Source organism: Panthera onca, chromosome A2 (genome assembly GCF_046562875.1).
Source record: "Panthera onca isolate mPanOnc1 chromosome A2, mPanOnc1 haplotype 2, whole genome shotgun sequence".
NCBI lineage: Eukaryota > Metazoa > Chordata > Mammalia > Carnivora > Felidae > Panthera > Panthera onca.
This window is the reverse complement of record NC_138340.1, coordinates 24,867,366-24,881,611: the sequence shown is the minus strand read 5'-3', so window position 1 is coordinate 24,881,611 and position 14,246 is coordinate 24,867,366. Positions and strand designations below refer to the sequence as shown.

The window sequence follows — 14,246 nt, the reverse complement described above, 5'->3', positions numbered from 1 at the left end:
GGCAACTAATAATAGGTCTTTTGAATTGCTGAGGAAGATATTTGAAGTCTTTAGTTTGGTCCTTGCATTTTAACTTCAAGGAAAAATCAGCAAGTTGGTTTCACAGTTAATTAGAGGAATTCTTTCAGTAGTAATTTCTTGTTTTCATTCTGAGAACTAAGTAATTTTTATTCAATTGGAATTCTGTTAATCAGAGAGTAGAGCTTTTAATTTAGTAGAATTATTTTTCCTAAAGAAAGATGATCAATAACTTATTGTTTTCTTTATAATTAGTAGAAATTGCTATGTCTTTGCCTTATGAGTAATAATAAAACAGATGCAACTTGTTCCCTCTTCCAAAAATGCAGGTTCTTGTTAAACCTTTGGGAGACCGAGGATACCTATTTCTTCTCTCTCCTTGTCAAATGGTTTCTCCATATGGTAGGTGATCTCTTTAATTTTTACAGTTCTTTCTAAAATTTTTAGTTAAAACATATTGCTAATCAATTTGGCTTCTGGTTTTTTTGTTTTGTTTTTTTTTTAGAACATCAGACTGCCAAGTCTCGAGTCCTGCATGCTTTATTTCTATTTCAAGAACCTAGAGGCATAGTTACTTGTAAGTTCTTTGAGTATCTAAATCTAGTTACTTATAGATACTTACATTTTATTGAAATTTTCCAAATATTTTGTTTCTTACATTTTGGGAAATACTGGGAATATTAAGAGGTCTTAGCAAAATAAAACACATTATATATGACATGGGTTTTTTTTTTTTAACTATTAAAAATTATTTGGTTGTTATCAGTATTTTCACTAAATAAACATGGGCTGTAATTATTAAAATACCACAGCTTAGATTTTTGGGTTTTATATTTTTATCTTAGTTCAATTTTGCATCCAGATTTTAGTAACAATAAAAGAATCATGTGCTAGGTTAAATTTATGCCATTTAAAATTATAAAAGCTTTTCACACTGATTTTTTTTTTTTTTTTAATTGAACTTAGTTAACATACAGTATAGTCTTGGCTTCAGGATTAGTAGAACCCAGGGATTCATCTCTTAAATATGACACACAGTGCTCATCCCAAAAAGTGCCCTCCTTAATGCCATCACCCCTTTAGCCCATTTCTCCACCAACCTCCCCTCCAGCAGCCCTCAGTTTGTTCTATTTTTCACACTGAGGTTAGAGAAAATTTGCTATTCACTGTTTCTAAGAACATACTTCAATGCTATATTAAGGTAAAAGTCCCACTAATGGGTTTCACTGTTAGATTAAGAATGTCATTTTCTTTTCTTTTCTTTTCTTTTCTTTTCTTTTCTTTTCTTTTCTTTTCTTTTTTTAAAACGTTTATTTATTTTTGAGAGAGAGAGAGACAGCGTGAACAGGGGAGGGGCAGAGAGAGGAGGAAGACACAGAATCTGAAGCAGGCTCCAGGTTCTAAGCTGTCAGCACAGAGCCTGATGCGGGGCTCAAAACCATGAACTGTGAGATCATGACCTGAGCCAAAGTCAGACGTTCAACTGACTGAGCCATCCAGGCGCCCCAAGAATGACATTTTCAATTGTAGCCACTTGGTGCCTGCATATCTGCTTATGGGGGTAGAACATTTATGTGTAGTTAAAGTTGTTACAGTATAGCAGGAAGGAGTGACATTGCTATCGGTTGCAGGACTCTTGCTAGGAGCCTCATATCTTGCCCTGCTTCTTTATTTCTCCTTACATTTTGCTTGCCATCAGTTGAATTGCCTAGGGACAATGGGAAATGAAGAAGATCTTCAATGAGTGGGTTTTTCCCTTTACAGATATGTTCTGCAATTTTGTTTTAGTTTTAATTTCTTATTGGCCTGTTTTTAGAAGCACGCTATTCATCTATTTCTGTATTACATATATGTACTAGGGTACATGCTTCTAGTTTGGTTCATCATTAATGTATGAATGAATGCATTTCTCTGACAACATATAGATCTGTATTTGATTAATTTATTGCTTGCTAACATAGTTTGCTTTTTTGTTTGTTTACAGCACAAAAAGGTTCAACTAATGCAGCACCACAGAAGAGACATGAGAGCATGACAGATGTATTAAAAATAACTCAGTTTTTACAGTTTGCTTTGATTCAGTGTCGAAAGGAATTCAAAAATATGAATACTATAAATTTTCATTCTGTTGTTGAAAAGTATGTAAATGAATTTTTTAAGCGAGGTTTTGGTTCAGGTAAACGAGAGTTTATCATGTTTCCATACGATTCACGATTAGATGATAAAAAATTCTTATACTCAGCTCCAAAAAATAAATCCCATATTGATAATTGTTTGCATGCCTATATTTTTCGGCCTGAAATGTATCAGTTACCAATTTGTAAATTAAAAGAGCTTTTTGAAGAAAATAGAAAACTTCAACAGTTCAGTCCACTTTCAGATTATGAAGGCCAAGAAGAAGAAATGAATGGTACAAAAATGAAATTTGGAAAACGAAATAACTCAAGGGGTGAAACTATTATACCTAGAAAGCACAAGTCCTCTCATTCTTTGGATTATGATAAGGATAGAGTCAAAGAATTGATTAATTTAATTCAGTGTAGGAAAAAAAATGTGGGTGGGGACTCAGACACAGAAGATATGAGAAGCAAAACTGTCTTGAAGAGGAAGCTTGAGGATCTACCTGAAAATATGAGAAAGCTCGCCAAAACCAGTAATTTATCTGAAAATTGCCATCTATATGAAGGTAAAAATATCAGGTTGCTTTTATATAGTATAAAAATAACAACCAAAACTAAAGTAGTTCTGTCCTTTCCCCTAGTACAGGGGTCTGCAAATTACAGCCTGAGAGCCAATCCAGCCTGTCCCCTGTTTTTGGAAAGAAAGTTTCAATGGACTACAACCACGCTTATTTATGTGTATATGGCTGCTTTCACGCTATAATGGCAGAGTTGAGACAGAGACTGCTTGGCCCATGAACCCTAAAATATTTATTGTCTGGTTCTTTACAAAAAATATTTGCCAACTACTGCCTTAGGACATCAGGTTTCTGAATTGTGTAGCTTAGGCTGATAGGAGGAAAATAAAGTATGCGTAGCTCTTATTCTATTAATTGGAGTTCTTGTCCTTTTATATCCCTTTAATTGTATAATTGGAAAAGTACTTTGAATATTGGGTTCTTTTAGCATGTTGCTTAATGAAAGGAACCTTCTGAGCTTTAAAATTAAGTTTCTTTGATGCATACACATTTTTTTTCCACTCCAGGAGCCTAGTAATATGTTTGGCTTCTCTTTTTTTTTTTTTATATTTTTCTTTATTTTGTTTTAGTTGACAGTAAAAGACAGAAATGAGAGACCCTAAACTGTGTGTTTCAGTATTGCAAGTAATATAAAACATTTTTCATCTAGAATTTTAAGATCTTTGCTAAAGTAAGCATGAAATGTGTTCCTTGCGTTCAGACACCTTTGAATTTTGCAATGCTGCTGCTGTTCTTATTGATTATGGCAGATCTCAGTATTCCATTCCTGTTGCTTACTAAGCTGTTTTACTTGTATGTGTTCGCATTCAGTGGGTCTCAGAACTAATTTGAATCAATGTCTTTATTGTACTATTCTTCTAGCAATCTGTGTTTGTATCCTCAGTTACTTTTTACTTACCTGCTTTCCTTAAATTCTTCTCTTCCTGCACATATGGTAGCCACTAGCCACGTGTTGTTATTTAAGTTTAAGTCGAAATGAAGTAAGAATTCATTTCATGCTTTATACTTGATATATTTCATCAGCCATACCACCATATTGAAATAGCACAGATAGAGGACATTTCCATCATTGCATAAAGTTTTTTTTAGCCAGTGCTGTTGTTTTCAGTCTTTCAAGTGTTCTTTCTTCACTTGACTTGTGTTCTTTTTCTTTCCAACATTTTCATCTTATTCTTACCTTTGGCTGGCTTTCCTAGCATCTGTCACTCATTTCAGTATCATCTTCCAGTCTTAGCTTCTGTATTTGTCTTTCAAAGCTTTTTTTATAGGCTGGCATGTCCAGCCTGAATAACCATGATTCCCACTCTTTTTTCACATGTTCTTTGATTAGGGCTCATCTCTCTCCTCAGAATACGTCATGGTCAGCAGTTTACTTCTCTTTCTTTCTTCATGTATGAAGCATCTTTGATTTATCTCAAGCCTCATATCTTTGCTTGATCCCTCCTTAGCTTTCTGGCTCTTTTCCTTGAAGGTTTTCATTTCCTTTAGCTTACGCTGTGCTGAACCTGTTGACATTTAGTGATCTGCACTCATACTGTTGACCTGTATCTTGAAAATTAAGTGCTTACTATGTGCCAGGTGCTTTACATTCATGGACTCATTCAGTTCTTGAGTGGTAGACATTATTATTCTTATTTTTCAGATGAGGAAACCATCTCAGAGAAGTTAAATAATTTTCCCTAAAGTTACATAGTTCACTAATCCATGTTTAATCCATAACTTACTTGTGACTGACTTTAAAACATTGTTCCTAAACTTGACTGTGTTTCCTAGCACTGAGCACATAATGGTCAAGATACTTAAATTTCAGTACTGTTTTAGCTGTTAATTGACTAATTTTGTTAAAAATGTAAAAAAAATAGTTGTGGGTGATAGGCTTTATCAATAATAAAATGGTGGGAACGCCATGCTAATTATAATAACTTGAAGGAGAAGCAGGGCAGGGGAGAAGGGAGAAGAGATAGGTTAAACCGGAACAAGTGACAGTCAGACTTGTATTTCTAGGTGTTCCTCATTTGTGTTTCTTTTTAGTCATTTTGATTTTTTAATTTTTGATTTCCGAAAGTAGAGATTTAAAGGTTGGATTCTAACTTTTAAAATACCCTCACCTTGATTTGATGGTGAATCCACTCATTTAATAAGAGGTAATCTCCTAACCTCCCTACCCTCTTTCACATTAACTTTTTGAGGTATGATTTATGTATAATGTACCCATTTAAGTGTACAGTTTAAAGATGAGTTTTGATAGCTATGTTACCACCACTCCAATATATAGAACATTTCCATCACTCCCACATGTTGCCTTGTATTCCTTTGTAATCTCACCCCTCCCTACCACTGAAATGCTTTCTGTCTCTATATAATAGTTTTCCTACTTCTATAATTTTATAATTTCATATATTTAGAATCATACAGTATATACTATATTATTTCTAACTTTTTTTTTGGTACATTATATATACTATGGTACACTATATATACTCTGTCTGCCTAAATTGGAAATCATGACATCTACTCAGGCTTTACCCTCCTTCAGCATTAAAAGCATGGGACTTTTGAACATCTATTCCTTTTGCAGGCTTTAAATATAATGGTTGTGCAGATTACCCAGATTTATATCTGCTTGGAACCATGTCTTAACATGTTTTCTCTCATATTGCTTTTTGTTCTTAGTGCAGGTTTGGTGTAGATTTCTTCAGGATGATTTTGTAGCTTTGTTATGAAATTAAGTAATCTAGTCGTTCAAAATAAGGTTTTAGATTATAAGAATATCAGTCATTATCTTAAAGACAAAATCTAGTAGGTATAGTCCTGGTTTGTTTTTTAGTAGATTTAAATGTAACCTGCATATCTTCCTAACATTTTGCAAAATTACAAGTATACAAATATTTTATATAGTTTTCAAGTCACTTGATAGACTTTGGGGTTTTGGTAATAGAGTTTAAGGTGAATACAGTACAGGTATTAATATATATTATTCATACTACCAGCATGTCTGAGCTCATTTCTCCATTAATACAGTTTTCAAATTATGAAAATAAGCTTTCATTTATGGGAAATTTTAGTTTTGTGCAAAATTTTAGAACCTGTCATATCTGTAAAGAAAGGGATGGATATTCTTATACAGTCTAAGCCAGTAGTTTGATTGAATTCCTGCCCACAAATGTCTTATGATAATTTTTAAATATACTTGACTTTTTAAATTTTTATGCTACCATTCCAAACTTAACTTTGAAAGATGGTTTTTCTTTCTCTTTCCCTTCAGAGTCTCTGCAGCCTATTGGCTCTCTTGGGCATGATGCTGATTTGAGACCTCAGCAGCAAGATACCTCTAACTCCGGTGTTGCTGACATCCATCGGCTGTTTAACTGGCTATCAGAAACACTAGCAAATGCACGTCATTCTGATGCATCCTTGACAGACACAGTCAACAAAGCCTTAGGATTGAACACTGATGATGCCTATGAAGAGTTGAGACAAAAGCATGAGTATGAGTTGAACTCTCCCGCAGATAAGAAAGAATATGAGCAGCCTACTTGTGCAAAAATTGAAAATGTGCATTTTAAGGGTACTCAGAGCCCATTGTTAGAAATTGATACATCATTGTTAAAGTATCCTGTTGCTGTTTCTACCAGTGAAGTAGGCACTGACCATAAACTACATTTGAAAGAAGTAAGCATATGTCTTTTGATTACCTTTGTTGCTTTTGTGAATGTGTGTCTGAAAGAGGATGTAGTTGTGTTTCAATGTTTTTTTTCCCCGTTTCAAAAAGAAATTACACATTTACAATGAAAGTATCCAGGATAGTATTTCTAAGTTATCCTTGTTACAGAGGGATAAATGTAGATGTAGTTGTTTTCCTTCCTGCTTAGACAATCATGTATATAGGCTTATATATAAAGTTGAATCCTCAAAAGATTAGTTTTCTACTGGCAGTACCAGAATCCGAAAGTGAGGCAGATGAGGTGACCACAGCCTGTACATCAGTGTCACAAACAAGACTAGGTACTTTGTATTTTTCATGCAAATAGGAATGGAAAGTGAGTGTCCTTTAGGATTACCTCTGAAGTGACTCAGCATTGCTTGACAGGACATCCAGTTTGTTTATGATACAGGCTTAGAGAGTACTGATCTCTAGCTGAGAAGTAACCTTATCTCCTCCAAGAAGGGGTTGTATCTCTGGGGAATAATAATAATAGGATAGCACCATGTTCCTACTGGCTTATTTCTAATTTCCTCTTTCCTCCTGTATTTCTTCCCTGTCTTTGAATAAAAGTTGTATGCATGTCCCCAGGCTTTCTCCATGCAGTTTTAGGATATTTTTTTTTTTTTTTAAGAGGAGGTTGATGGCAGGAGACCACTTGGGGAAGTATGTAACTTATGTAACTTAAATTCTTAACATTGCTTGACATATTTAATACTCTAAATCAGGTCAATGGCAGCATCAGCCCATTGCCTGTTTTTGTAACTAAATTTTTTTGTGGAATACAGCCATGCTCATGTGCTTAGGTATTGCCTCTGGCTGCTTTTGCACTACAGTGGCAGAGCTGAGTATCTGGCCCACAAGGCCTAAAATATTTGGTGCTTTACCAAAGAAGCTTACCAACCTCTGCTCTAAATCAACATCAAATTATGTTTTGAGGGAAAAAATTATGTTTAAATTTAAGACTAGAGAGTTACAACTTTGTCATGTTGATCTTACTCATTTGTAATGTTTAGATTGAAGCTTGTGGATTTGCTATTAAAAAATGTTTAGATTGAAGCTTGTGGATTTGCTATTAAAAAATGTTTAGATTGAAGCTTGTGGATTTGCTATTAAAAAATAGTTGTTTAGGGGCGCACTGCCTGGCTCAGTTGGTGGAGCATGCAACTCTTGATCTTGAGTTGCGAGTTCAAGCCCCACGTTGGGCGTGGAGCCTATTTTAAAAAAGAGAGAGAGAAAGAAAGAAAGAAAATAGTTGTTTATTCTTGACATAAAAATTAATTGAAAAGAAAGCTATTGAATATGTACTCTAATTTTTAGGATCCAAATTTAATTAGCATGAATAATTTTGAAGATTGCAGTTTGTGTCCCACTGTTCCCATTGAACATGGATTCCGCAGACAATCTAAGTCAAATGATGTTGAAGAGACTGAAATACATTGGAAACTGATTCCAATTACAGGTAAGAACAAGTATACTGAGACTTAGGTTTGCTTGGTTTTACTTAGGGACCAGTTTCCTGATGGGTTTCATCTTTTCTAGATTCCATTCTTGGGTCACTAGGTGGTTCATCTTACTTGGCTCTGACATCTTGGTATCTTATTTTGAACAATGTAATTGTTCATTATTGAGTGTTGCTGTTTTTGGTCAGTATCAGCAAGTATGTGCAAAACAGCCTATAAAATCAGAAGGATTTAAAACATACTTACTCTTCCTATGGAGTTGTTAGTATGCAGACTTCCAAATGAAAATTGTTGACAGAAATGGAGTTTCTGATAAGGTGAGCTAGTGACAGAGATGAAATGATAGTCTTTGGGGTAGCGGATTAAATACTATCTTCTCAAATTATTAGAGCAGACTTCACTGTAACAAGCTATCATCTGAGAAGTGGGCATGTTGAGGTTCATCTATTTGAAAGAAATTTCTTAATATTAGATTATCCTAGAGAAATTAGGTCATTGTAGAGAATGGCCTAAAATTATCAAATGCAAAAATCCCTAGAAAGCTTATTGAACCATGTAGGTTAGCAAATGTTGAAAGATCATTTTGCAGTATTCTAATTTCTCTGTGCAAACACATGCATATATACACACATATATACATACTCTTAATATTCCAAGTTCTTACTCATCTTTGTAAGCTAAGCATTTTTGGAAATATTCCCAGGGCACATCTTTTCCATTCCTAGACCTTTATATAAACTTTAAAAAGAAAAAACAAATAACTTTTTGCTAAAAAGTAAGTAGACTGGCTTGTGACCCAGAAGCTACTAAGGCCTCCAAGGACTCTGAGAAGAATTTCTAAAACTTGATGAGTTTCCATGGGCTTTAGCACATTCTCTACTTAGTACCTTACCAGAGGGGGCAAGAGCCTCAGGAGTGATGGTAGAGAGGTAGCTGATACTTAGGAGCTGGAGATATCGGCTTGAGTAGGAGGAACAATAAGAAAGTAGGCAGTTCAAGATGATTATCCTAACCATTCCTCATTTAGGCACCTTCATAGTTGATGTTCAGAGCCATTTGAAGGCACAGCATCTAGGTGTTGATATTCTATCATCACCTGAACGGAAAGGGAAACACCTTGCTATTTCTGAATGACCCTTCTGGATTATTTTAGGCAAAAGGTGGAATACTTGGATTTGTTAGCATTTGGGGTTGTCTGAAAGGTGCTTAATAGGTATCACCAATATCTGAAGAGAGTCTACAAATCTAATGGATGCTTTCCCTCAGGAGGGAATGCAAGAAGCCCAGAAGACCAGCTGGGGAAACATGGTGAGAAACAGACACCAGGTGAGAAGGCTCCCTTTGCTTTTCTTCCCAATGTGCCCTTCTTCAGAATTGCTACTTGCATTTCTGGTTCTCCATCAATAGGGCATCATATTAAGTTCTGTTAATGACAGAAAATTTGGACAATCTCATATTTGCATTTAAATCATTTGATTTGTATCAAATATTCTTATACAAAGAATGTGTTCAAAGAAGTCACTGAATCATTCTTAGAGGTTAAGTTTTCTTCACCTATAGTGTGATTCTATCTGATAGGACGACTTCAGAAGACTGGAATATTTTTCTTAATCTGTTCCTGCAGAATATCCTGTGAGAAGCAGTCTTCAAGTTTCTTTAAGTTTAAAAACTACTAGGATTAAGACATTTATCTTTTAGGTACATTATTCCTAATCTTGAATTTTTTGACCCAGTTCTTCTTCTAATTATTTAAATAAGACAGTGTAATTAAGAGATTAGGAAACTTTGGGATTCCAGAAACAGTTACAGATGTTGCTGATTAGCTAGTTGCCATTGGTTCCTAGAAGACCTATTCTTTTGTCTGAGATCAGTCAATTGAACATCTCTGCAGATGGGCATAGGCATTGTTTTCTTGCTTTCAGTTTGGTGGTCGGACTTTTTTGTTTCCATTTCGTTGTGTCTTACTCTTTCAGAAATCTTCAGTAGTGGTTTGTTTTTTTTGTTTTTGTTTTTTCTTAATTTTGAAGAAAAGCCAAGTGACTTTTAATTTTAGTAGATCTTTATGGTTTTCCTCTCTTTGGGATTAGAAAAAGATTGAATAGTTTTCTTCAAGGACGTCTTTGTCCTAGGAAAAGATGACCCCAAAAAGCAAAACAGGAATAACAGATCTATGACATAAAGTGCATAAATCTTTAGTGCACAGCTCGATGGATTGTTACATGTGCATACACTTATGTTACCTCTATCCAAATTGAGATGTAGACCATTTCCAGCACCCCAGGTTTTCTTTTGTATGCTTCCAGTCAGTACTCTCCCTGACCCATCAGTAACCACTAATCCGATTTCTTTCACAATAGATTATTTTTACCTGTTCTTAATTAAGGTAAATGGAACCTACACATGTCCTGTTTTGTTTTTGGCTCTTTCACTCAACATTATGTCTGGAATTCATCTATTTTCTATCTGTCAGTAATTCTTTCTTATTAGAAGCAGCAGGGCATCTTGTTTATGCTTCACCTATGCTCCCTCAGCATCTGCAGTCCTCTTATTTGGCATACCCATCTTTATATTTTGTGTTTAATAGTGTAAATACCTGAATGATGCTGCCTTTAGAGAACTCACTACTCACACTTAAAATCCTGCATTGCTTGAATGTCAGTAGAAAACATGCATTATTCTTGATATCTGTGTGTTTTTCTTTTAAATCATTTGCTGATGAAGACATTTTTTAAAATAATAAAGTCAGTGTTAGTAATTAGAATCATATAGGGGAAATTTGTGCAAAATAGAATTAGGTGATGATAATTTGCATTTTTAAGCAGGGTTTGTTTAGAGGGGTTTTTTTCTTAATATTTATTTTTGAGGGGGGTGTGAGCACATGTGCACAGAGGAGGGGCAGAGAGGGAGGGAGACAGAGTATCTGAAGCAAGCTCCGTGCTGACAGCAGAGAACTTGATGTGGGGCTTGAACTCATGAACCACAAGATCATGACCTGAGCCAAGGTTGGACGCTTAAACTGACTGAGCCACTAAGGGGACCTTAGAGTTGTTGTTGTTGTTATTGTTGTTGTTTTAAAGTTTATTTATTTATTTTTGAGAGAGAGCATGCATAAACAGGGGAGGGGCAGAGAGAGAGGGAGGGAGACACAGAATCTGAAGCAGGCTCCAGGCTCTGAGCTGTCAGCACAGAAGCTGAACAGCTTGAAGCTTGTGCTTCACAGCACAAGCACGTGAAGCTTGAACCCACGAACTGCGAGATCGTGACCTGCTCCAAAGTCAGACGCTTAACCAACTGAGCTACCCAGGCGCCCCTAAAGCTCTGTTCCACTTTAGAAAAAAATTCCTTTTATCCATAGCCCTTCAAGTGTAAGCTTATTGGTTTGAACTACAGCTGTACATTTTGGGAAGCAGGTTATTTCACTTGAAATAATACATAATCAGAAATTTAAAAATTATAGGTAGTCTTCTGCAACCCGTTTGTTATGTAAGATAGAATTTAAAATGTATTTTGTGTGTGTACTAAACCCCATGTTGCAAATTTAAGAAGGATGTTTTGTATTCCTGAGTTATTTTATGGAACTTGAATTTTCTGGTTTCTAGTTTCATATAGTTTTCTTATCTTGGTGCATTGGTTATTTTGTTCCCCTTCTACCTATAGACCTGTTGTGGTCTTGCTGACAGGTGTCTGTGCAGTAGTTAATGGGTGGAGTGGCTCATGGTAAATACCAAGATTGGTGGAAAAATGTCACAAGCTGACAGCTGCTGATGCTGTTAAAGCCCTTAGAAAAGTGTGAATATGAGGAAACCCAAACTGAATGTGTGTGGAGAGGGCATGCAGCCACACCTAGGTGCAAACTTGAATAGGGAATTCACTATATCTTTAAAGTACCGTGGTTTTGAAGACTACACTTGTGCCTGCACTTCTTCGTATGGAGGTACCATTTTGTAGACTACAACAGCAATTTGTTGGGGAATATTTGCTAAGATCTAAGAAAATTAAAAATAAAATTGTATAATATCATCTAGGCAAAGATTGTTTTTTCTTTTCCTAAAAATATTATTACTATAAATTGCTGTTAAACATATTTTCCCCTTTTAAAAAAGGACTTAGGGTGTCTGTTTTGAACTGTAGTTTTAAAACCATATTGTGTTTTGAATTTAGAATTTCTGGGGAAAAAAGTATAATCTGTGGATTGTGCTGGTTGTCAAAAGTCAGAGTTATGGTTCCATTAAAATCAGTAGTTAGCTGAATGACCTCTTCATCTCAAGAGTGTAACTGTTAATGCAGATATGAAATATGTCCTCTTCCATATTCTTGAGCCTTTCTTTTCCTGATCCGAGAAGCAGAAATAAGCAAATGACTTAATTTGTATTGTTGCCAGTTCCAAATTGGCATGTGTTCAAACACTTCAAAAGGAATCAAGGAAAATAACATCCAAACTTGTCACTCTAGCTACCTAAATCCAAAGACCAGCCATAGATAGGGCACTTAGAAAATAGGGTTCACATCATTATTTGAGATTCTTATTCTACATTCCAGTACGTAATTAATTCTAAGTATATGCTTTGATCTGACATTCCTATTTATGAGTTTGTGTTTTCAGGTGTTATTTTTTTGGATTGCTGTTATAATAATGAACTCTTCCTATATAGGTATGAAATCACCAGAAGAACAACTGGTGTGTCTGCAACCACAGGAGGCCTTTCCTAACGACCCCCGGGTAATAAGTAGACAGAGAAGTTCTGATTACCAGTTTCCATCCTCTCCATTTACAGACACACTAAAGGGCACCACTGAGGATGACGTGTTGACAGGTCAGGTGGTGACAGTGGAGGAGCAGTGTGTGCCAGCAGCAGAGCCACCAACAATGAGTGAAACCACAGAGAGGACAGTGTTAGGAGAGTACAGTCTCTTTTCTAGGAAGATAGAAGAGATTTTGAAGCAAAAGAATGTTTCATATGTCAGTAGAATTTCCACACCTATTTTTTCAACACAAGAGAAGATGAAACGGCTTTCTGAGTTCATATATTCTAAGACTTCCAAAGCTGGTGTACAGGAGTTTGTAGATGGCTTGCATGAGAAACTAAATACTATTATTATCAAAGCATCAGCCAAGGGTGGGAATTTGCCACCAGTCAGTCCTAATGATTCTGGTACTAAGATAGCATTGAATCCTCTGGGAAAGCCTGTCATCCCAATTTCCTCAAGTGACTTCAACAATAAACAGCTCCTTGAGCCACTTTGTAGTGATCCTTTGAAAGACACCAACTCCAGTGAGCAGCATTCCTCTTCATCTTTGGGTTTAACCGAAGTAGAAGTGAACCAGCCACACCATGCCACAGAGCTAATGGTGACTTCTGACCATACTGTACCTGGTGATATTGTCCGGGAACCAGTAGAAAAAGAAACAACAAAATCGCCCAGTGATGTAAACATTTCTGCCCAACCAGCTCTTTCAAATTTTATAAGCCAGTTAGAACCTGAAGTATTTAACAGTTTGGTTAAAATCATGAAAGATGTCCAGAAAAATACTGTGAAATTTTATATTCATGAAGAAGAAGAGAGTGTGCTCTGTAAAGAAATAAAGGTAACTAAATGAGAAGGTAATAGTAATGCTATATAAACTTGTCTTGTTGGGTCTAATGCCTATAAAATGGATTGTTTTTGTTTTTAAATGTTGATGATATACTTTCTTACATAATTTAATACAGACTGAAATAAAAAACTAGTAAGTTCAATTAAATTTAGAGCCTGTGATCTAAGTATCTTAGGATTAACATCTTGTTTTATTGGGTGGTATTGAAGACCATTTGTATGCACACTGCAAATACCTTTAAACTCTTGATTCAGAGATTTTAAATGCTTTGTACTTGGGTTTTTAATGAAGGGGAGGGAAAGATAAAGAGAAGTAGAGGAAGCTATCAGTGTTTACCTCTTACGGGTTTTTTTTATCAATCAGATAGAAAAAACTGTCCAGGGATGACCTAATCATTATATATGTAATCTTTTGGCATTTTCTTGATACCCTGGTCATGTCAGGATTCCTCATAGCCTTTTTGATCAAAAAACATGATGATCCTGAAAGATTCCCCAATCATGAAAGATTCCTCACTGCAAGGTGTATTTTTTTTTCTACTGAAGCTACAGAGTAAGACTAGTGTTTCAAGTATGTGATTTTTAAAAACATTTGCGTGTGTCTGTAACGATAGGTAAATTATAACACAGTAACAATTATATCAGTGTTTTCATATTAACAATTAGCATTCACTAAATTACAGGATTTCAATTCCTTAAGGGAATACCATAGGTTTTAAAATAAATGCCTCCTCCCATTTATGGAATTTACTTACCATGATGAGTTTCT

General features: G+C 35.4%; 1 protein-coding gene across 9 annotated transcripts in view; it reads left to right on the top strand.

The window, feature by feature from the left end:
- TASOR (transcription activation suppressor) overlaps positions 1 to 14,246 on the top strand; it is a 52,967-nt gene that overhangs the window by 29,526 nt on the left and 9,195 nt on the right. For 2 of the 9 annotated variants that reach the window (XM_060631340.3, XM_060631346.3), the window contains exons 12-18: positions 348 to 420; positions 524 to 595; positions 2,003 to 2,704; positions 5,982 to 6,388; positions 7,740 to 7,881; positions 9,149 to 9,208; positions 12,658 to 13,469. In XM_060631340.3, the coding sequence (XP_060487323.1) occupies positions 348 to 420; positions 524 to 595; positions 2,003 to 2,704; positions 5,982 to 6,388; positions 7,740 to 7,881; positions 9,149 to 9,208; positions 12,658 to 13,469 (2,268 nt within the window). Of the gene's footprint in view, positions 1 to 347; positions 421 to 523; positions 596 to 2,002; positions 2,705 to 5,981; positions 6,389 to 7,739; positions 7,882 to 9,148; positions 9,209 to 12,534; positions 13,470 to 14,246 lie in introns of all 9 variants that reach the window. The other 7 variants (XM_060631337.3, XM_060631343.3, XM_060631342.3 and 4 more) reach the window with 5 other exon arrangements.